General features: G+C 40.1%; 1 protein-coding gene across 2 annotated transcripts in view; it reads left to right on the forward strand.

Moving 5' to 3' along the window:
- The window catches only part of DOCK8 (dedicator of cytokinesis 8), a 221,983-nt gene that overhangs the window by 37,357 nt on the left and 160,019 nt on the right, over positions 1–24,607 (forward strand). The window contains exon 2 of one of the 2 annotated variants that reach the window (XM_027105744.1): positions 12,366–12,468. In XM_027105744.1, the coding sequence (XP_026961545.1) occupies positions 12,366–12,468 (103 nt within the window). Of the gene's footprint in view, positions 1–12,365; positions 12,469–13,412; positions 13,549–24,607 lie in introns of those variants that run through there. The other variant, XM_027105745.1, reaches the window with a different exon arrangement.

Below are 24,607 nucleotides of genomic sequence, written 5' to 3' on the forward strand. Positions count from 1 at the left end.
ATGGTGTATGATCCTTTTAATGTGCTGTTGGATTCTGTTTGCTAGTATTTTGTTGAGGATTTTTGCATCTATGTTCATCAGTGATATTGGCTTGTAGTTTTCTTTCTTTTTTTTTTTTTTTTTTGCGGTACATGGGCCTCTCACTGTTGTGGCCTCTCCCGTTGCGGAGCACAGGCTCTGGACGCGCAGGCTCAGCGGCCATGGCTCACGGGCCTAGCTGCTCCGTGGCATGTGGGATCTTCCCGGACCGGGGCACGAACCCGCGTCCCCTGCATCGGCAGGTGGACTCTCAACCACTGCGCCACCTGGGAAGCCCTGTAGTTTTCTTTTTTGGTGACATCTTTGTCTGGTTTTGGTATCAGGGTGATGGTGGCCTCGTAGAATGAGTTTGGGAGTGTTCCTCCCTCTGCTATATTTTGGAAGAGTTTGAGAAGGCTAGGTGTTAGCTCTTCTCTAAATGTTTGATAGAATTTGCCTGTGAAGCCAACTGGTCCTGAGCTTTTGTTGTTGGAAGAGTTTTAATCTCAGTTTCAGTTTCAATGCTTGTGACTGGTCTCTTTATTTTTTCTATTTCTTCCTGGTTCAGTCTCGGAAGGCTGTGCTTTTCTAAGAATTTGTCCATTTCTTCCAGGTTGTCTATTTTATTGGCATAGAGTTGCTTGTAGTAATCTCACATGATCCTTTGTATTTCTGCTGTGTCAGTTGTTACTTCTCCTTTTTCATTTCTTATTCTGTTGGTTTGAGTATTCTCCCTTTTTTTCTTGATGAGTCTGGCTAATGGTTTATCAATTTTGTTTATCTTCTCAAAGAACCAGCTTTTAGTTTTATTGATCTTTGCTATCATTTCCTTCATTTCTTTTTCATTTATTTCTGATTTGATCTTTATGATTTCTTTCCTTCTGCTAACTTTGGGTTTTTTTTTTTTGTTCTTCTTTCTCTAATTGCTTTAGGTGTAGGGTTAAGATGTTTATTTGAGATTTTTCTTGTTTCTTGAGGTAGGATTGTATTGCTATAAACTTCCCTCTTAGAATTGCTTTTGCTTCATGTGATAGGTTTTGGGCCGTCGTGTTTTCACTGTCATTTGTTTCTAGGTATTTTTTGATTTCCTCTTTGATTTCTTCAGTGATCTCTTGGTTATTTAGTAGCATATTGTTTAGCCTCCATGTATTTGTATTTTTTACAGTTTTTTTCCTGTAATTGATATCTAGTGTCATAGCATTGTGGTTGGAAAAGATACTTGACATGACTTCAATTTTCTTAAATTTACCAAGAGCTGATTTGTAACCCAAGATATGATCTATCCTGGAGAGTGTTCCATGAGCACCTGAGAAGAAAGTGTATTCTGTTGTTTTTGGATGGAATGTCCTATAAATATCAATTAAGTCCATCTTAATTGACTTTATTGTATCATTTAAAGTTTTGCTTCCTTATTTGGTTTCATTTTGGATGATCTGTCCATTGGTGAAAGTGGGGTGTTAAAGTCCCCTACTATGATTGTGTTACTGTCGATTTCCCCTTTTATGGCTGTTAGCATTTGCCTTAAGTACTGAGGAGCTCCTATGTTGGGTGCATCTATATTTACAATTGTTATATTATCTTCTTGTATTGATCCCTTGATCATTATGTAGTGTCCTTCTTTGTCTCTTGTAATAGTCTTTATTTTAAAGTCTCTTTTGTCTGATATGATATAAAGAATTGCTACTCTAGCTTTATTTTGATTTCATTTGAATGGAATATCTTTTTCCATCCCCTCACTTTCAGTGTGTATGTGTCCCTAGGTCTGAAGTAGATCTCTTGCAGACAGCATATATACGGGTCTTGTTTTTGTATTCATTCAGGCAGTCTATGTCTTTTGGTTGGAGCATTTAATCCATTTATATTTAACGTAATTATAGATATGTATGTGCCTATTACCATTTTCTTAATTGTTTTGGGTTTGTTTTTGTAGGTCTTTTCCTTCTCTTGTATTTCCTGCCTAGAAGAGTTCCTTTAGCATTTGCTGTAAAGCTGGTTTGGTGGTGCTGAATTCTCTTGCCTGTAAAGGTTTTAATATCTCCATCGAATCTGAATGAGATTCTTGCTGGGTAGAGCAATCTTGGTTGTAGGTTTTTCCCTTTCATCACTTTAAATATGTCCTGCCACTCTCTTCTGGCTTGCAGGGTTTCTGCTGAGAGATCAACTGTTAACCTTATGGGGATTCCCTTGTATGTTATTTGTCGCTTTTCCCTTGTTGCTTTTAATATTTTTTTTTGTATTTAAATTTTGATAGTTTGATTACTATGTGTCTTGGCTTGTTTCTTCGTGGATTTATCCTGTATGGGACTCTGCGCTTCCTGGATTTGATTAACTATTTCCTTTCCTATGTTAGGGAAGTTTTCAACTATAATCTTTTCAAATATTTTCTCAGACCCTTTCTTTTTCTCTTCTTCTGGGGCCCCTATAATTCGAATGTTGTCCCAGAGGTCTCTGAGACTGTCCTCAATTCTTTTCATTCTTTTTTCTTTATTCTCCTCTGTGGTAGTTATTTCCACTATTTTATTTTCCAGGTCATTTATCCGTTCTTCTGCCTCAGTTATTCTGATATTGATTCCTTCTAGAGAATTTTTAATTTCATTTATTGTGGTGTTCACCATTGTTGTTTGTTTGCTCTTTTGTTCTTCTAGGTCCTTGTTAAATGTTTCTTGTCTTTTCTCCATTCTATTTCCAAGATTGGGATATCTTTACTATCATTATGGTGAATTCTTTTTCAGGCAGACTGCCTATTTCCTCTTCATTTGTTTGGTCTGGTGGGTTTTTACCTTGCTCCTTCATCTGCTGCATATTTCTCTGTCTTCTCATTTTGTTTAACTTACTGCGTTTGGGGTCTCCTTTTCGCAGGCTCTAGGTTCGTAGTTCCCCTTGTTTTTGGTGTCTGCCCCCAGTGGGTGAGGTTTGTTCAGTGTCTTGGGTAGGCTTTCTGGTGGAGGGGTCCGGTGCCTGTGTTCTGGTGGTTGGGGCTGGATCTTGACTTTCTGGTGGGCAGGACCACATCTCGTGGTGTGTTTTGGGGTGTCTGTGAGCTTAGTATGATTTTAGGCAATATGATTCTCTGCTAATTATACTGCTAATTAGGCAGTATAATTCTCTTGGTATGATTCTCTGCTAATGGGTGTGGCTGTGTTCCTGTCTTGCTCTTTGTTTGGCATGGGGTGTCCAGCACTGGAGTTTGCAGGCCATTGGGTGGAGCTGGGTCTTAGCGTTGAGACAGAGATCTCTGGGAGAGCTGATGTTAATTGATATTACGTGGGGCTGGGAGGTCTCTGGTGGCCCAATGTCCTGAACTCGGCTCTCCGACCTCGGAGGCTCAGGCCTGACACCAGGCTGGAGCAGCAAGACCCTGGGCTGTGTGACTTAGGATAGTTGTTAAATAATTCTGCATTTCAGTTTTCTCACCTGAATAAAGAATATCTGATATGCTTTCAGGGTGCAATTCTGGGTATCTGTATAATTGCTTTATCCATTCAGTCGTTGATAGCCACTTAGGTTGTTTCCATATCTTGGCTATTGTAAATAGTGCTGTGGTGAAAATGGGGTTGCATATATCCTTTTGAAGTAGTGTTTTCATTTTCTTTGGATAAATATCCAGAAGTGGGATTGCTGGGTCATATGGAAGCTCTATTCATAATTTTTTGAGGAAACTCCATACTGCTTTCCATAGTGGCTGCATGAATTTTCATTTTTACCAACAGTGCACAAGGGTTCTCTTTTCTCCACATCCTTGACAGCACTTGTTATTTGTTGTCTTTTTGATAACAGCCATTCTAACAGATGTGAGGTGCTATCTCATTGTGATTTTGATATGCGTTTCCCTGATGACTAAGGATGTTGAGCATCTTTTCATGTACCTTTCTTTTTTTTGGAAAATGTCTATTCAGATCTTCTGCCCATTTTAAAATCAGATTGTTTTTTTTTTTGCTGTTGAGTTGTAGGAGTTCTTTATATATTTTTGGATATTAGCCCTTTATCAGGTATATGATTTGCAAATATTTTCTTCCATTCATCAGGTTGCCTTTTCATTTTGTTGATAGTTTCCTTTACTGTTCAAAGACTTTTTGGTTTGATGTAGTCCCACTTGTTTATTTTTGCTTTTGTTGCTTAGGCTTTTGGAGTCAGATTTAAAAAATCATTGCCAAGGCCTATGTCCAGGAGCTCATTACCTGTGTTTTCTTCAGGACTTTTATGGTTTCAGGTCCTGTGTTCAAGGCTTTATTTGAGTTTAAATGTACACTTCTACTTTTTTTTTTTCTATTTTTCAATCTGTCTCTTCTTTCCATAGAGGTTACAATCCATAGTTGACTTACTAAAATTCTAATATTAGTGTTTTTTATCATTTCATAGACAATGCAGGAACTTTAGAATATATGAACTCCATTTACCCCTCCCATCTTTTATATAATTGTTGATGTGTATTTTAAGTCTATGTGTATTTTAAATTCCACATTATTATCATTATTTTTTACAGTCATTATCATTTAGATTTACTCACATATTTACCCTTTTGATGCACTTCATTGCTTTCAGCACTTCCGTGCTTCCAACTGGGATCACTTTCCTTCTGCCTGAAGAACTCTCTTTACTATTTCTTTTAGTATGGCTCTGTTGGTAATAAATTCTCTCAGTTTTTGTTTATCTGATGAAATCTTTATCCTTTATTTATGAAGGATATTTTCACTGGGTAGAAAATTCTATATTGGTAGTTGTTTTCTTTCAACACTTTAAAGATTGACATTGCATTGGTTTTGGACTTTACTTTTTCAGTTGAGAATTCAGTTATTACTCTTACTATTCCACTTCCAAGGTAGTGTGTGTTTTCCCCAAATGTTTTTTAAGAGCATTAAAATTTCTCTTTGGGGAACTTCCCTGGTGGCACAGTCATTAAAGAATCCACCTGCCAATGCAGGAGACACGGGTTCGAGCCCTGGTCTGGGAAGACCCCACTTGCCACAGAGCAACTAAACCCATGCAGCACAACTACTGAGCCTGCACTCTAGAGCCTGCGAGCCAAACTACTGAACCCGCAGGCCACAACTAGTGAGCCCATGCGCCAAAACTACTGAAGCCCATGCACTCTAGGGCCCGTGTGCCGCAACTACTGAACCTGCATGCTGCAACTACTGAAGCCTGTGCACCTAGAGCCTGTGCTCTGCAACAAGAGAAGCCACCACAATGAGAAACCTACACACCACAATGAACAGTAGCCTCCACTTGCTGCAAGTGGAGAAAGCCTGCACACAGCATAGAAGACCCAACACAGCCAAAAATAAATAAATAATAAGTAAATAAATTAGTTAATTAAAATTTCTCTTTGATTTTCAGCAGTTTTACTATGATGGGTCTAGGTTTGATAGTCTCTGTATTGATTCTTTTTTTTTTAACATCTTTATTGGAGTATAATTGCTTTACAATGGTGTATTAGTTTCTGCTTTATTCTGTATTGATTCTGATTGGTGTTTGTAGAGCTTTACAAACGTTGGTCTTGGTTATTTTTGTCAGCAAGTTTTCTTTAAATGTTACTTCTGCTCCTGTTATGTCTCTCTTCTTCTTTCGGGACTTCAGTTTACATATGTTAGATCTGTTTCTTTATGTCTCAACACATTTTTCTGGAGAACCCCTTTTTAACAACCAGTTACAAATAAAAAGCACTCAGTATTTACAGGTGTTCTTTTAGGTGATTATGCTGCCTCACTAGTAGGTGGTGATAATGGCAGGAGAAAAACTAACTTACAAGGTGATATCTGGGGGCTGTGGGGAGGAGATCCCTTAGAGAATCACTGAAGACACTGAGTAATCCTTCTTCTCTGGGCTTGCTGCAGGAATCCTCAAACACTGCAGTCATCTAATAAATGCAGAGGAATTTTCCAAGTGAAAGGGATCTGGGCCTCCCCTGTGAGGGAGAAACAAGTTCCACAGCTTGTTAATAGGGGCAAACTTCTGTTTGTAGTCATGTTTCCACCTGTTGAATCATCTTTACAGAAGTTGTACATTTATGGCATGTCTGTTTATGAGAAGAGATGGAAAATATGAGAAACTCTAAAACTTGAAATATTTATTTTGAAACCTCAGCATGATGAACTTCTGAGGAAGTCATTGCTCAAAACGTATGCATGTATGTATATGCAAGGATGGAGATAGATAGATATAGATATAGAAATAATAGATAATATTATTTATAGATATATAAATAATGTATAATATTATTAATACATATATAATATGATATATATATCTATAGCTGTATATTATATATTACATAACATTATATAAATATAAATTTTGCCACAGAAATTCATTTTGTAGCCTTTTAAATTTAAAGATGTACTTCACTAAAAGTATCTGAGGATGCATCTCAGAAAAAGCCTTAGATTATTTTTATATGGTCAACTCCAGGAACTACTCACTCTTGAGCCAGCTCTGTGTTTTCAGACGTTATCCATGCCCCAAACTGTGATCCAACCCTGTGTTTTTTACATCATTCAGAGCTAGTTTTTCTACATACATACAGCACATTTTAAAAGCTTTATTATCGTTTTTATACAGCACTGCCCTAAACTTATAATTCAGGAAGTTTGGGGGGTAACATTCTTTCACCATTTACTTGGTGTAAATCATTTCTAGTTCTGAACAGTGCCTCTTTGGCAGGGTTTAATTATACAGCGTGCTTGTGGCTACATCCATATATATGCTACCGACAAATGTCTCTAATTATTATTTGTTACCAGCTGTGTACTTTACACTGTAGTTGTTGAGTGTTTTATAGTCAGTTGTTAGTTACTAAGAGTAACTATATGTAAACTAAGAGTAAATTATACGTTTGCTTTTCTTTATTCCACTCCTTTCACTATTGTTTAAAACATGTCAGATTCAGGAAGACCCTACACCTCTTTAAACTCTTATAGACAAGGTTTTTTTCTTGAATCAGTTTTAAAATCCTCCCAACCATTTTGGCTGCTGGCCATACCAGCATACAGTGTGAAAGAATTTTCTTTTAGGGATGACAGCCAGTGAGAAGCCTTCTGGGGCTGTTCGGTTTCCTAGCAGAGCTGCTGGTGTAGATGACGGTGCCGATCGTTCCACTAGGAGAGGCTTAAGCATCTTTGCCAGTTAGAGCTGGAAAGGTGCCCAGGAGATCGTATAGCCCAGCCCCTTCATTTTATATGTCATGAAACTAAAACCCAGCTTGGTTAACTGATGTACTTGAATTCAAAACAGCTGGCAAATGGCAACGCTCAGGGCTAGGTCACTGAGTTCACACTCTTTTTCTTTGCTCTTCTAGCTATGTCTGTTGTAAAGAAACAGGGCAGCCCAAATACTGCCCTATTAAAATATAGGGTTAAAATACTTGAAGTAGGAGTATAGAAACCTAATGTCTAGATGTCATGAAATGGTTAAAAAAATGCTTGAAATGCATTTTTTTTTCCAATCAGGCCTGTTCCTACTGATTTTTTTTTTTCCAAAATATGGTTCCAAAGTCCCCTTTTCCTGGAAGCCTCCTAAGCATTCTGAGACTGAGTTAGTAACTCCCTCCTCTTTGCTCACAAGGCACTGCACATTCCTGTGTATAATACATGCTTATCATGTTGTGTTATAATTATTCAATTATCCATCTTCCCTCCGCCCTCCCACCGACTGGACTGAACTTCCAGGAGCAGCAGCAGTGTTTTCTTGGACTTCAAGTCCCTAGCACTTGGCAGAGAGTCTGGCACTGTGTGTGCCCTCAGTGTTTTTACGAATGAATGAATCAGCCAACCACTCCTTCATAGACTTGCCCCATCAGTGAATCTTATGCTTTCTTGGACATGAAAATCACCTGGAGGTGCTGGTTAAAAATGCATTTTTTCCAGGCTGCACCACAAGAGTGGGGCAGGGTCTAAGAATCTGCCTTTTTCCTAAGCAGCTGATGATTTGATGCAAATGACCCATAGTCCACACTTAGCAAGCTCTGCCCAATCATTAATTCCATTGATAATTAGTTCCAGCTGTATATATCACAGCAACCTGTCCATCTGAATAAAAATATAGAGCTTTGCTACCCACCCCATTCTACCATTCTGACCCCAGAGTAGGGGTATCGACATTTGCAGAAATAAAGAAGATAATATTTATAAAGCATTTCAGGTTATTAGAAGAAGGCTATCTTGGCTCATCAGGGAAATATAATATAAATCTGGCATCATAAAAATTATCTTAGACATGTTGAATTTGATCTGAGACTCAAATGCAGAGGAAATAAAACCCCCATGTAATACCTGCATGGACACCACACCTATAGGAGCTCTTTCCCTGGTTGGGTTCTCTTATTTGTGTTCCGTATCAGTAAATTTAATAGCTGATATTTACATAATTTTTAAAAATCCCCAGTAGTGCATCTATGCCTGCATGGCACTTTATAGGTACACACTATTTTTTTAAATGATGACTTTAAGCAACTTTAGAGGAGAAAGAGCTGAATTGGGTAGTTATTAAACTCCCTCTATATAACTACCAGAAGCATTTCTGAACCTTCTGGTATATTTATTTATACATATATTGTTGAATATTTGTATTCAATTCCTCATATTACTTTTTACTTTTAACTTCTTTATGTACATTTCCATACAAATATTTAAATGGTAAAATCATATTTCATGTATTTTATGCTGTTATGTACTTAGTGTTCTCCCTAATGTTGGATGCATTGGATTGCATTCAATTGCACTGGATTGCATTCAGTTATCTGCTATCATATACAGAGTTCTTATGTTCATTTTTGTTCAAATTATATTTTTGTCTGTATAAATTCCATGGGGTATATTCCCATGAAAGAGTAACGACAGTTTTAGAGTTCTTGTCACATGTTACAGTATTATTTTCCAAAGACACGACACCAATATACAACCCCACAGGGGTTTTCCCACAGCTTGACCAACATGTAATTTTATCATTCCAGCCTGTTTTTGCTAGTTTAAATGTGCGTAGGGCCTCTCCAGAGCTATTTTATTTTGAAGTTCTTTAAGTGAATACAAAGCAATTCATTCCACGTGTGATGATTCAGTGTTTTCATTTTAAGCACAAACAATTCATCTCCTTATTTGACGGTTTTGAAGGGACAGGTTTAATTGCCTTTTGTAGGATTGATTCTGCAGGGATAGGAAATAGGCTTGGGGCAGGCTTGACATGTCAGGGAAAAAGATGAGTTATATAGCTCTGAATCAGGAAGCTTATGTGAAGGGTTGAAACAGGAACTCCAGCTGTTTATGCAGGGCTGGGGAGCAGGAACATTCTGATGGCATTTGATGACAAACGTATTGCAGGGCTTCCCTGGTGGCGCAGTGGTTGGGAGTCCGCCTGCCGATGCAGGGGCGCGGGCTCGTGCCCCGGTCCGGGAAGATCCCACATGCCGCGGAGCGGCTGGGCCCTTGAGCCATGGCCGCTGAGCCTGCGCGTCCGGAGCCTGTGCTCCGCAACGGCAGAGGCCACAACAGTGAGAGGCCCGCGTACCGCAAAAAAAAAAAAAAAAAACAAATGTATTGCAGCTTTGTTAGACAGCCAACTGTACTTCAAAATGAAAGCAAGAACCTGTACCTCCTGCCGTTCTGTGATTCTCTCACGGTGCCACTTCATGTTGGCGTGTTCACTTTCATGAACGTTTTCAGATATTCCCAATTCAGGTAGACCCCTCTGGTCTATGACAGGAAAGGCTTGAGAATGGCCAGAAAACTAAAACTCATTATTTGAGAGGCCCTGGGGGGAAGACCTGGAAGCAGAAATCACAGGAGCCGTCAGTCTTATCTGTGAAAAGTCAGCCCAGTCACAGAAAAGGACTTTGCTTGGATGTCTCTGCCCTTCGTGACTACGGTCCCCTTCTGAAATAAGCAGATAAGTGATTGCTCTGCTGGCTTGGGTTCCTGTGATGCCAGAAACAAGATACAATGTGGTTTATGCAAGATGGACCTTTTGTTTTGGATAGTTGCCTAGGCTGTTGATTTTTTTAGAAATGGTGACTGCCAAACTTGTAATGAAAATGAGCGTACTGAGCACCGGGGATCAAAATCTGAAAGTTTTCCTCCATTCTTGGTCATGCTAAATTCTTGCCTTCACTGTTGTCTCTGTAGAATACTTACACACACACACACACACACACACACACACAGCACACATTTATATCTCTATCAGCTTTATTTAGAAATAATTCAGGTACCACACAATTCACACATATACACAATTCAGTGTTTTTTAGTATATTCACAGAGTTGTGCATGCATCAGAACAATTAATTCTAGAACATTTTCATTACCCCTGAAAGAAACCTCAGTCCCATTCCTCTATAGATTTGCTTATTCTGGACATTTCATATAAGGAATTATACAGCATGTGGTCTTTTGGTTTAGCTTCTTCGACTGAATGTAATGTTTTCAGGGTTCATCCATGTTGTGGTATGTATCAGTACTTCTTTCACTTTTTTATTGCTGAATGTAGTCCATGTATGATATACCACATGTTGTTTATCCATTCATCAGGTGATGGACATTTAGGTTGTTTCCACATTTTGGCTCCCGTAAATAATGCTGCTATGAGCATTTATGTATAAGCTTTGTGTGGAAGTATGTTCTCCTTTTTCTTGGATATAAACCTAGGGGTGGGTTTGCTGGGATATATGGGAGCTCTATGTTTACCTTTCTGAGGAACTGCCAGACTGTTTTCCAAAGCAGGTACACAAGTTTACATTCCCACCAACAATGTATGACTGCTTCACTTTCTTCATGTCCTCACCAATACTCATTACTGCCTATCTTTTTTTTTGGTTTATCCACCCTAGTGGTTGTGAAGTGGTAACTCATTGTGATTTTGATTTGCATTTCCTTGATGGATAATAGACTACTTACTCCTTATCCTAGTGTTTTCTCATACTTTAAAAAAATAGAGAAAGAAAATACTTCGGGAAATGAAGGAGTACAATTACTACGGGCTGCTGTAACTTCTCTGGGGGTTCACATCTCATTGCATCATAGTGTAAAGGGGCCACTGCTGACAAGAACGTGCTCCAGCCATTTTCTTCCTTTCTTATATCCATTCATCATTCAGGATCCTGGAAAGGAGAGAGAATTGTCTTACGTTGGGCTCTGTGCCCATCCCTTTGATTTGTGGTTATGCCTGTACAACGTGAGTGTGCCAGTCCTGAAAGGAGATTGAGGTGCTTTTGGGTTGGGAGAATGGATGCCACAGGTGCGGCCAGGACAGGTTTCCTGCCTCTTCCCTGGATGTACCACATTACTAAGATTGGGAGCCAAGCAGGTCATGTCAGAAACCTCATCATGCAGAAAAATTAATAATGATGCCCTAGCATACTTTATAATGGAGAAAATATAATAAGATTTACTTATAATATTTAAGTATTTTATTTTAAGTTATAATTTTAAAAACGTGTATATCTCTTTATTGGACATGCAGCATGTTTCAAATAGGGTCTCATTTGATCCTCAATAATGCCAGTTTCTAGTTATTTTCTATAGAGGCCTCATTGTGGTTTAAGTACACTTTTGTGAACTAGGCTAAGAATCCAGATACCAAAGACTGACTTAATGAGAAAATGTGTTCTGAGTTACAAACAAATTACCAAAAAGTGAGCGCACAAAAGTCAACCTGCTCATAATCGGGATATCACTTGTCGGTAACTCCTGCCAGCAGGTGTGCGTAGACAGTGAAGAGCGACTCTCCTCTGCTCGGTTCCCGGCTACAGGGATGTTGTCTGAGGGCTCAGCAGTGTCACTGCGGCTGACTCAAAGGGTCACTCACTAGGAGTGGTTTGGAACGAATACAGTCCTTGGAATTCCAGGTAGCATCTCAGGTGCCTGTGGGGAGGCGGAAGTGTTCATTTAAAAGGTCGCTGGCATTTTCTGTGAAAGCAGGCAGCGACCATAAGGGCTCAGCTGCTTGAACGGAGAGTGACTGGTTCAAGATGACGGCTTGGGGTTTAAAGGACTCTCATCAGAGGCCAGATGTCCTCATGTGGAGAAAATGCCTTTGAATGGCCTGGGAAGAAAGAGCCAAGTGCCCTGGATTTTTTCCTTGGGCTGCAAACTCTTCTTCCTCCTCATGCTGTCATCCTTCCAGTATTAGGCAAGAGCCATAACTGCAGGCGTCCTGGCTTCTGTGAACTTCTCAAGAGCGTATATTATCACCCAAAAGCTCTAGTGTCTACCCACAGGCCACTGAGGACATTTTAGTCAGTTCTGCCAGTCACCCGGCTAAGGAATAAGTTTTATAACATGCTATCAAAGATTGTATCTATAATTGTGATGATGTTTTAAAATTACCACTTCATTTAGATTTTTCTGTTTTAACCCAAGGTATTCTTCTGCGGAAATAAGGAAACAGTTTACCCTCCCACCAAACCTTGGCCAGTACCATCGACAAAGCATAAGTACCTCTGGCTTCCCCTCTCTTCAACTAGTAAGTATGAGTTACAGGTTTGCTTAGAGAATGGTCAAGGGCAGAAGTGCCCAGCATAATCTTTTGCTTCCTGAGTCTTAGGTTTTCCCACCGATCCCTTACATCACCAACCACCAGTTCCTGGCTCTGCACTGCTTTTTGACATCAATTCCCCTCTCTCCCTCCGTCCACTAGGGCTGGGAATACAAAGTGGATCTCCAGGGACTATGATTCTGAAGTCTCTGGACTCAGTGGACTTCCGGGCTATTTGATTTCACCCAAATTATGATACATATTTTGGGGAGGGGAAGGATTAGCCTGGAAACTTAAAAACATTTGTAACATGCTTTTATTGGAAAAAAAATGTATTCCCAAATCTGAAAAGTCAAGTTATGAACCTTAAGCTTTTTAAATAATTTTTTTGGAAGTGTAATTTACATACAATAAAATTTCACTCATTTGTAGGTGTTTGAGGAATTTGGCCAATTTATAGTTAACCTGTACTCAGACAAGATATAGAACTGTTTCTTTACCCTAAAAAAGCCCCGTCATGCCCCTTTGCAGTGGGTCTCCTCTCCCAGCCCTCAGCCAGCAGCCCTAGGCAATCACCAATACACCTCTGTCATCATAATTTTGCCTTCTCTGGAACTTCATGTCCATGGAATCAGACAGTACAAACCTTCATTTTTAAAACACACTCCCCCTTTTAAGGTGAAGATTGCCTACATTTTTATATTAACGCCAATTGTTGAGTGTGTATACGTATGTTATGTTATTTGAGGACTAAATGCGAGGCGTGTGCCCAGTGGGTTAAATCTGACTTAAATGAGATAGTTTATAAAACCAGAAGTGAGTCTTCACTTCCTTTGTAAGAGAGCTGCAGCCTCCACTGTACTCACTTCCCCTCACAGCACAGCCCCACTTTCTTGCTCGTTCTCTTGGTTATCTTAAGGAGGTTAGGTTATTTTTTTCTTTCTCACTTATTACTTCAAAACCACTTCTGCTCTTAGAAATTTTGTAACCTTCCACTCGGTTTCCTGTAGCCGCCATTTTTGTCTCCTGTAACAGTTTCCACGCCGTGTAACTGTGTATCTTTTAAAGGTATGTTTACTGGAGTGATTTGTGGTTCTTTCAGTAGGATAATTTGTGTGTTGTGTCACTGATGAAATAGTACTAAAAAATGTATAGCACCTTTTACTGCAAGAGGTAACTTTCGATGACAGTTCTTTAAAAAATCTACTTATGACTTCGGCGGCTTGTTCAACTGCCCTTTTTAGTTGTACTTTTCCTGTCTGTTTCAGATCACAGATTATAACAAAAGCACACCAAGGGCATAATGTCCGTGCTTTCAGATGTATTAGATATGCTTTAATCCAAGATAAATTAGATATGCTTTTTGGTTTCATGTGGTGCTGGTATAGATTTCATTGAAAACCAAAAAAAAATTTTTTTTAAATTTCTGACTCAAATTGTCTTTCAAAATATGCGAAATGCAGTTAAAAAGTGACTGGAGGGCTTCCCTGGTGGCGCAGTGGTTGAGAGTCCGCCTGCCGATGCAGGGGACACGGGTTCGTGCCCCGGTCCGGGAAGATCCCACATGCCGCGGAGCGGCTGGGCCCGTGAGCCCTGGCCGCTGAGCCTGCGCGTCCGGAGCCTGTGCTCCGCAACGGGAGAGGCCACAACAATGAGAAGCCCGCGTACCGCAAAAAAAAAAAAAAAAAAAAAAAAAAGTGACTGGATACATTTTAAAATCTTAAACAAGGTGCGGGAGGTGGGGTTTGGTGCTTTGCTTCTTTGTAAATTCAGACTGCAGCTTTCTGGAATAGTTGTCTTGAGAAATAGTGTGGACCTCACTATTAAGAGGCTTTAAGGAAGTTTAACTCAGAGGCTTTAACCCCTTAGCTACACACCAGCTGCAGCCTGAAATTTCTTCAGGAGAAATCTTTTTTATTTAAAGTCACAAATTTTAAAAATTGTTTCTTATTTTTGCAGGCGTTCTTTTGGTAGTTATGGTGCGTCATCAGGTTTTGACAAAAGTGAATTTGGATGAATTATTTCATTAGCTAGGTGGTAGAGTTAACATGTGGCTTAACTTCTAATAGAATATGTCAAAGAAATAAGCAAAAATGTTTAACTATACATGAATCATGTGGTCCTGTCATAATTTCTATCCGGTTCTATTTGCAAATAAATAGCCTTTAAAATGTATTTCTCCTGGTTAATTCCAGTTTAGTCTTCTGAATATTTTCCCCCAGACCTCTACCCCAGCTTCAGCACAGTGTGCTGACCCTGCTTCTTCTTGTTAACTGCCTGAAGCGCAGGTGGCATATGAGGGAGCAAAAGTCTGCATTTGATTCCTCTTTTGTTTTTTAAATGCAAGGACTGCTCAGGAAATCCCAGCACCCTAATGTTTACCTGCTGGTCTTCTTGTAATGTCAGAATGAAGTGGCTGTTCTTTCCCTTGAGTCATCTTCCCGAATGAAGGTTCCTCCAACAAAAAATCATCCACGTACATGGTGATTTCCCTTTCCCTTAAAAAAAATATTTTGTTTCATAGAAAGATAATGGGACATTTCAGGAAGATTTATTTCTGGCAAGGCAGAGGAGTAGTTTATCACCTAAAGACTCTCACCCTGAAGCACCTTTAAAAAAACTTTTCTTAAATGAGAAGCCATAGACTGTTCATTGTATGATTTTAGACAATGGGAAAATTTGATTAAGTGCATTTTGACCTTTATTTCCCTTACCTTTGTTTATAGAACCACCATTTCAACAACCCCACATGCTGATATAAATGTTTAATTTTTAAAAGTATTTAATTGGCACCATGTTATTTATTTATTTTAATTTAATTTTTATTTTATATTGGAGTAGAGTTGATTTACAATGCTGTGCTAGTTTCAGGTGTACAGCAAAGAGATTCCGTTACATATATACATATATTCATTCTTTTTCAGATTCTTTTCCCATATAGGTTATTAAAGCATATTGAGTAGAGTTTCCTGTGGAATACAGTAGGTCCTTGTTGACTTTCTATTTTATATATAGTAGTGTGTATCTGTTAATCCCAAACTCCTAATTTATCCCCCCACCCCCTTTCCCCTTTAGTAACCATAAGTTTGTTTCCGAAGTCTGTGAGTCTGTTTCTGATTTGTAAATAAGTTCATTTGTATCATTTTTTAAGATTCCACATCTAAGTGATATCATAGGATATTTGCCTTTCTCTGACTTATTTCACTTAGTATGGTAATCTCTGGGTCCATCCATGTCGCTGCAAATGGCATTATTTCATTCATTTCATGGCTGAATAGTGTTCCATTGTATATATGTACCACATCTTCTTTATCCATTCATCTGTTGATGGACATTTAAGTTGCTTCCATGTCTTGGTTATTGTAAATTGTGGTGCAATGAACATTGGGGTGCTTGTATCTTTTTGAAGTATGGTTTTCTCCAGATATATGCCCAGGAGTGGGATTGCTGGATCGTATGGTAGTTCTATTTTTAGTTTTTTAAGGAACCTCCATACTGTTCTCCATAGTGGCTGCACCAATTTACATTCCCAACAACAGTGTAGGAGGGTTCCCTTTTCTCCACACCCTCTCCAGCATTTACTGTTTGTAGACGTTTTGATGATGGTCTTTCTGACCAATGTGAGGTGAAACCTCATTGTAGTTTTGATTTGAATTTTTCTAATAATTAGCAATGTTGAACATCTTTTCATGTGCTTTTTGGAAACTGGCACCAAGTTATTTAAAACCCAGTCAATTATACCTTGTTGTTGTTTTGCAAGAGGCTGGAACTTGCAGTCAGATGGATCTGGGGTGGAGCATAACTGTCACTTATTAGTTGCATAATTTGGGGCAAGTTAAGTAACCTTGATGAAGACTTCAGTTTCTTCATGTGCACTACGGGCATAGTAATGCTACCCCTGTTAGGGTTAACATAGAATGATAAAATAGATGCTTTGTACATAGAGGCTAATGTTGCTGTCTGTTTATTTGGCACTGTGGAGACACTGTGGGAGATTTCAAGAAGATGAATAGGAGATGGTTTTGCCTCTTAAGGGCCTTATAATATATTTGGGAAGGCAGATAATACGGAGAATCCATGCTGGCTTTGGGTGTGGTGGGTGTTCAGAGGAGAGAAGATCCAAGATAAAATAGGAGGTAAAGGCTTAAAGGGGGAGGTTGAGAAGATTTAGAGGAAGGTTCTCAGACCTGGCTCTCATTAGAATCACCTGAGACCATTAGAAACATACCTGTGGCCTGTTGTAGAACAATTACATCAAAATCCCTAGAGTTGGGGTCCAGGTATCAGTATTTTAAAGTTTCATGGGACTTTAACATGTGGTCCAGGTTGAGGGTCATTTAAAGAACCTATGTGTTGATAGATAGAAGTAGTCCAAATAGGAGGAAGAACATAAGAAAAGTAAAGTTTCTTTTGTTGTCCCGGTTGCTCTGAATTTCAGAAAATGTAGTAAGCGAGGACTACTTGCTAATCCTGTGAATATATTTTTATATAAATATAGCGGATTCTGTCATAAATCTGATAAATCAAGTGAGAGGAAGGTTGCGTTTGATTTTGTGGGTATGTGTGTGTGCACGTGCGTATGTGTGGTGTTACTGGGTTTTTGTTTTTTTAACCCTAATTGTAAATGTTAGCTGTGGTGATTGTGTAAACATGCATTTTCAAAGTAGATAAAATATTTTAAAATTTTGCATTTTTGAATATGAAGAGGATTCACCATTTAGAGTTGGTTTTATAAAACAAAATGCAGTGATTACAGACTTGCCCTGGGTCTTTTTGACACTAATACTGCCATCAGAGTCCTTTGTGGCCAGTGCCAAAGAGGGACTTGTGAATAGAATCACCTGTGCATCACCCATTGGCCTTGGAATTCTCCATTGCCACAGCTGTGTGAGTAGGTTGGCCAGACCCCCTCTGATGCCAGTCATCTATAAAGGCAAACAACTATATATCAGTTGTCTTCATTAAGATGAAACCGTAAAATAGTAAAACTATCTTTCTGATTATTCAAAGTAGAAAGGAGAGTAAAGCGTACAAAAGAAGAAAGGTAGGTCTTCTTTGCCCTAAGTTAGAAAGGATTTGAGATACTGTGTGCATGGTTAATAACTTAACTTACATTTTTATAGAGGAAAAGTGTTATTTTTAAAAGTGAGAAGAGAAAAACTTTGAAGTAAAATGGAAGGAATCAGCTGGATCATAACAGCTCTGGCTGAAGAGAAGGATGTAGAAAGCCACATCCTGGATATAAATCAAAACACTATGGTTACACGACATGTTTGTATATAACAGTTACAGGGGAAAGAAAAAAGAAGGTCTCATACCTTGGAAAGCATTCTTTTTTGTTTCATGTTTAAGCTTCTCTGCAATAAAACAACCTTTTTTTTTTTTTAACCACTAAGGATGACCTAAATGGTGGATCACTCAATAAACATGGTCTTTTTTGTTTTTCTTTCGTGCTTCATCTTTCAAAGAAGTTGGACTATCTTTAGGTTTCATTGATTTCACTGGAGGGGACATGATGGAAAATGAAGATTTCATTACAATTTTCATGCAGATTCACAGTGGAAGGCAAAATGAAAGAGTGCCACCCTGCACGCAGAGCGTGAATTTCATTACTGTCACTGTAAAGCAGAGGAGTCAAGTCAGTCTTGGTAAGATTAGATTGATGTCCATCATGGCAGGTCAGTACCTTCCATGCAGTGGTGTCAGTGGAAGATTGCCATTGGTGGAAACAGGGAAGTATTCCTTAATCTAAGCCATGAAGTACTTTGAAATATTGAAGCCAGAGGAACTTTACTGCCTTCTGCTCTGTTTACTTAAAGATAGTAGAGAGCCAAGAGGATTGCTTTCCATATTCATTTACTCAGGAAACATGTATTGGGTCTCACTCTGTGCCAGGAATTGCTCTAGGAGCTGGGGATACAGTAGTGAATGTAACAAAGTGTCTGTCTTCATGAGCTTACATTCTGGAATGAGAGACGTAGACAAATAAGTGAATGTAGACTCTCTCAAGGGGTACTAAGTGCTTTGAAGAATGAAACGTGGATAGGGAATAGAGAGTGACACAGAAGAGAGCACTATATTTTAGACTGAGTGGTCTGTGGAGGCTTGGAGGTCTGGAAAGGAGACACTTGGGAAGAATTCTGAATGAACTTAACAGGTATTTGAAGGAAGAACATTCGATTTAGAAGGAACAGCAAGAGCAAAGTCCCCAGAGCAAGAGCGTATGGCATGCTCCAGAAACAGGAAGGATGCAGACAGTGAGCTGAGCAGAGTGGGCAATAGGAGATGAGATGGAAGAGGAATCAAGGCTGGGTCATCGGCCTCAGAGGCCATGGGAGAACTTTGTCTCTTACTTGGATTAAGATGGGAAGTCACCGGAAGCACAGACTCAGCACCATCAGAATTTTTATTATAAAGGTTGCTTATAGGGTTCTTTTTATAAAGATCACTCTGGCTGCTAAGTGAAGAATAGACCGGGGTTGGGAGGGCAGTTAGGAAATTGTCACAGTAACTCAACAAAACAATGGTGGTGCTTTGGAATAGGGTTGTGGCAGTAGAAAAGGTGAGAAGCGGTTGGATTCTGGATATATTTCAGAAGTAAAGTGGATAGGATTTTCTGATAGACAATGTGCAGGATGTAAGAAAAAGAGAGAAATCAACGTTGACTCCAAAGATTTTGCCCTGGGCAGCTGGTGGAGTGGAATCGCCACTTGCTGAGATGCACAGACCTGGAAAATACGGGAAGAGCAGATCGGCAGGAAAGTTAAGTAATTTTGAATTTGTGATGTTTGAGAGGCCTGTTAGACCACCAAGGTGCAATGCTGAGATGTAATTGGAAAAATCAACCTGAATATCAGGGCAAAGGTTACAGACACATAGCTCTAATTTTAAAAAGAAAGAAAAAGAAGGTATTTAAAGTCATGCGCATAGATGAGATCATATGGGAGTAAATTCAGATTGGGGAGAGAAGCTCTTTTAGGACTGAACCCTAGGGCTCTGCAAAGGAGAAGGAGAACCTAGGAAAACTCACGTCCCAAAGGTAGAGTGACCAAGTGTCTGTTCCAGTTTGTTGGACTGAGGGGTTTCCTGGTCCATGGACTTTCAGAGATTGGGACACACGAGGACAGTTGGTCCCTCTCCACGTGAAGAAAATGTTTCAAGAAGGAAAGAGTGATTAACTGTCCAGTGCTATAGATAAACCAGGAATGAGCGACAGCCACTGAATTTGGCAACATGGAAGTCTTGGGTGACTTTGACCAAGACTCGTCTCTCATGAACAGCCAAGTTGATTTGAGGACCACCCACCACAGGGATAGACATGCATGAGGGTACAAGGCCAGGGCATTTGGAAGCATCATGCCTCTTCCCCTAGCCCCACCCAAAGCGGCATGAAGCTTCCCCAGTGTTGTAACAAAGGACCCAGGTCTTTTGTGATTACCTGTGTGATTTGGACCAAGTTATGTAACTTCTCTGTTTTTTGGCATCCTTATTTGTGAAATATTGTGCGGATTTGTTATTTTAATCATCTATCAGTGTGATGGCGGCATACTGTGCTGTGCTAAGGCTACATAGATTAATTTTAAACAGACATGGTTCTGATGCTGTAGAAGTTTTCAGCTTCAAAACAAATTGAATCCTACCCCACGTCAGGAGAACTAGCCCTTGATGTGCATTAGGGGACAAGGAAGAACTTGAACCCTCTTCATTAAAAATGAATATTTGTCTCTGAATAATTTAAGCTTTTAGAGTATTTATACTTTTTGTGTATTTCTAGTCTTCTATGGATCAGACATCTGAAGAAAATGGCTAGAAAGAAAGACTGCACGAATCTTCACTAGAGGAGTGTTGAAAATTGATTGAGGTCATTGACTATGTCTCCTTGGCCTAGTGCTGGACTGCTTAGGACCCCAGCGGGTATTTGTTGAATGAGTGAAAGTTGGTGTATTATTCTAGATTCAACCAGAGCAGTGGAACTGGTAGGACATGCATCTTCATGTTTATTAAGGAATTGATTACAGGGAATTGGTTTACCCACTGGTGGTGGCTAAGCAAGGCTGAAGTCCACGGGGCATTCAGGAAGGCAAGATCACAGCAAGCTGGAACTCCACGGGCATGAGCTGAAGCCTGGAGCCCTGAACTTCCAGAGAGCCTCCACTCTCTGTGAAAAGACATCCAACTGATTGAGTCAGGCCACCCAGGCTAATCTCCCTTTTGATTATCTTAAAGTCAACTGGTTAGAGACTTTAATTACATGGGTAATATCACTTCACACCTAACTTAGTGTTTGATTGTATCAGTAGGTGTGTGTATGCTACAGAATAGCTGCAGTCTCCCTTCTGTCCTCCAGTTCTGGCAAGAGAAAACCCCGGTAGCCAACCACGACTGGAAGAATACTAGGAAGGGAATTTGGAAGAATGTAGCTCTGCTGAGCCAAGTTGACACATCACAAAGCCATCACAGTCAAAGCCTGATTTAGGATAATTTGCAGTCTTAAGTTGTTTTGTTTTTAAAAATGGGTTTTTTGTGTTTGTTTTTATTTTGATTATTTAGGGTTTTTTCTTATATTATTTTAACAAATGATAGACATGATATGATAACTCCTTGTATAAGATGACCTCGAAATTACTTTGGATCATACCATTTAAACTAGTCTTGAGTCTCCACTGACTAGGAGGCCACATATAACTCAGTAGCAGAGAAAACAGAAATAGTAAATTTTCACATTTGGCTTTTATGCTCCCAAGAGCCCAAGGGACTGACCTCAGAACATCCCCCTCCGGCCCCATTCCCAAACTTCAGCCCCCAATGAAATGCAAAACCACTGTAAATCTCTTCAATATTTGTTTACCCCTAAATGTGTGTATGTGTTAATTCTTTAATAATAAAACCTACTCTTTTTTTTTTTTTTCTTTTTTAAAACCTACTCTTGAGATTGACTTCAGATAGTTTAGAGAACAGAAATCTCTTTTGGTTCCTGGTGGTTTGAATATCCAAGAGGAACAACTTGCTTGGAGGCCTAGGTAACAGTAGTTGGCCTCTCCACCCACTTGCCAAGAGCAGGACCAGTTTACATCTCTTTTGCAATGAACAGTTTCCTCCCTTGTTAGTTTCAGCATAGAAAGCGTAGTGGTGACTCGTTATTACACGCCAGCTTATGTGTAGGGCTAGAATGATACTCAAGAATTCTATCATTATGGCTTATTCTTATCGTCTGTTCAGTCCGTAAGAGTTTATGACTTTATGATCAACTTTGTTTATTGCTTTTGGCACATTGCCGCACAGTTAGTGCTCAGTGATGACACTGTATTCTTTGTCATAGCTCCCCCCTCCAAAGATAGCATTATTTTGTATGTGAGAAGGTGGCAAGCTTCCCCGTCTCACAGTTGACTCAAGGTCTGGGGAAAGAGGCATGAGAGTAGCTTCCTGTATTCATCTTTATCCCTAAGGGCCAGCTCAGTGACTTGCATTTAGTAGATGTTCAGCATGTAATTGAACTTGCTGATGAAGTTCAAAAATGGAGTCAGCTATCCTTTGCCCGCCCCCGGCTCGTCGACAGCCTGTCCTGTAGGTAACAGGTGCCAGTATCAGCCAGGTTTTTCTTATCCCTTGTGGCTTTGAATTTTAGGGACATGATAAGTATAATACTTTGGCTGGACCTAAATTTTTTTCTCTCTGATGATTTCACACAATTGCCATTTCTCTGTGGAAGCTTCTACCTGCTATTGGTTGGCCAAAAAGTTCCTTCGGGTTTTTTCCATTAAGATGTTACAGAAAAACCCGAAGGAACTTTTTGGCCAACCCAATAGTTATTAGTGCTAGTGTCACATTGTTTCAAATGTGCTCCAATATAATTTTTCAGTATATCTCTTCAATGCCTCTGGTCGAATAATTGATACTCTTCATGATAAATTTACGTTTAGTATCACTTTAATCAGTTAATTACTTCACTATTATTACTTTGAGAAGCCAATCTCATGAGAAATTCAGGGTGGAACTTGTGTGTGATGGCAGATTGATTTATTTTACTCTCTTCTAAACACACTTACCACTGCCTTGTGTTTAATTATTTCTGGAAATCCAGATTCCCTGGAAAGCCTGCAAGAGAAAACAGAATTAGGAACCTGCCTAGGTTTGAATTCCAGATGGGCTACTTCCCAGCTATGTAAACATGGGCAAACTATTAAATCTCTAGCCTTCAAAGTCCTCATCTGTAAAATGAGGGTAATAAAAGAGTGTACTTTACAGAGTTCTGGTGAGGATTAAATGAGGTACTGTCTAGAGTGACCTAGCACAACTTCTTGGCACATCGTGCTCAACAGTTTTTAGTTCAAGGGTATAAACTTTACAGTAATAAGGTTGAGTATGCAAACAGTGCAGTCTCTTCATTTCGAGTTGAAGTCATTTCAGTCCCTGCCCCTGAACTCTGTGCCGTGTTGTGATAAGGAGTGGAAAGTCCGCTTTCTCCCTCGGGGTTGGTCTTATGTGAGTCTGCAGTAGATTGTTTTTTGTTCTGTGCGTGGATAATGCCTGTTGTTCCCTCTGGCAGAGGTCAACAATGTCTTTTTGCAAACTGTCCCCACCTGGCTTCTGCATAGCCTGATCTGCAGTTCTCTGAGCCCCTGGTGGTCCCAGCTGCTTCATCTTGAGAGGCCCCTCTAAGGACTGTGGTCCTCTCCTCAGCTGACTTCCAGGTCCCCAGTCAGAACCCAGGGAAAGAAACTTCCTTGTCCTCAGTCACACTTTGTGGGAGCCTTGGGGAAGCAGGGGAGTGTCTGTGCTCTCTCCTACTGAAGAATGTCCTGCTGCCTTCTCTTCTGCCCCTTTTGGTCCTGCTGGCATAGGGCATTATGTAAGCCAGCCACTTCAAGAATCTCAGACAAGGAGGGCATGTTTGCTCACTTCTCAGCTTCGTCCTCACTCTTTCACGTGTCACTCAGGTCTCCACCACCACCAGGGACACAAAGGTGGGAGGAGACAGGGCAAGCCACACGTACCTTCTCTAATCTTCTTGCCTCTTCCATGGCACTTTTTTCCTCTTCTCTAACCTGGAGCCTTACATCTAGCCTGGTGTATGGTTTCAGGGTGATGAAAAACCGGTTTGGTCAGCATTTCCTTTAGATCTGTCCTTGTTTCAGAGCGAGGCAGTACAAGTCAAGAATCTGGGGTGTTTGTTGGAGTGATGACTCCAAATAGTCTGACATAAATGAACACCACAGAGCTGCTGTTATTATTATTATTACTACCACTACTACACATGTCAGCTTGATCTAAGTGATTCTTTTACTCCCTTAAGGCAGTGGTTTCCTAAGTCTAAGTGGACTTCACAAGCTAGAGAAAAATATTTGTTGAATTGCCAGCTTGCACCTGAGGAAAATTATTTTTTAAATTACCACCTACTTCTATCATTTCTTTTATACCCTCACTATGGAAGGATATAATTGAAGAGACAAAATTTAAAAAGGCAATCCTTTCCAAGCAAGTACATTCAGCCTTATGAAAACTCAGCCAGTTGCCCTTCGTTTGCTCATTTAACTGCAGTCAGTGAAAATTCTTCCCAACCGGCACCAGGCAGTGCAGCAGCGTTTGGAAATCACTGCCTTGGAGTGTCCCAGCCACCCAGCCTGGTTCACTGTGGGCTGTGATTGCGAATGAAGTGCCTTCAAGAATCAATGTATAGGATAACTCAGGCCAAAGAAAGCACTGTACCTAAATACTCAGACGGAAGGACTGTCGAGTTTGCCTGAATCTCTAGAAAATTGCCTCTGATTCGCCTCTTCACTGTATTTGGGTAAACGTGGCCTCAGAGAGCTTTTGCGTGAGAAATTATAAAAATGCAGCAAGGCCTAGTGATCTCATTTTGGATCTTCTCAGGAATCCTCATCAAGATGCAATTAGGGCTTCCCCGGTGGTGCAGTGGTTGAGAGTCCGCCTGCCGATGCAGGGGACACGGGTTCGTGCCCTGGTCCGGGAAGATCCCACATGCCGCGGAGCGGCTGGGCCCGTGAGCCATGGCCGCTGAGCCTGCGCGTCCGGAGCCTGTGCTCCGCAACGGGAGAGGCCACAACAGTGAGAGGCCCGCATACCACACACACACACACACACACACACACACACACACACACACACA

The sequence above is a fragment of the Aethalodelphis obliquidens genome, unplaced genomic scaffold, assembly GCF_003676395.1.
Source record: "Aethalodelphis obliquidens isolate GAN/ISIS:26980383/991018 unplaced genomic scaffold, ASM367639v1 scaffold7, whole genome shotgun sequence".
Taxonomy (NCBI): Eukaryota; Metazoa; Chordata; class Mammalia; order Artiodactyla; family Delphinidae; genus Aethalodelphis; species Aethalodelphis obliquidens.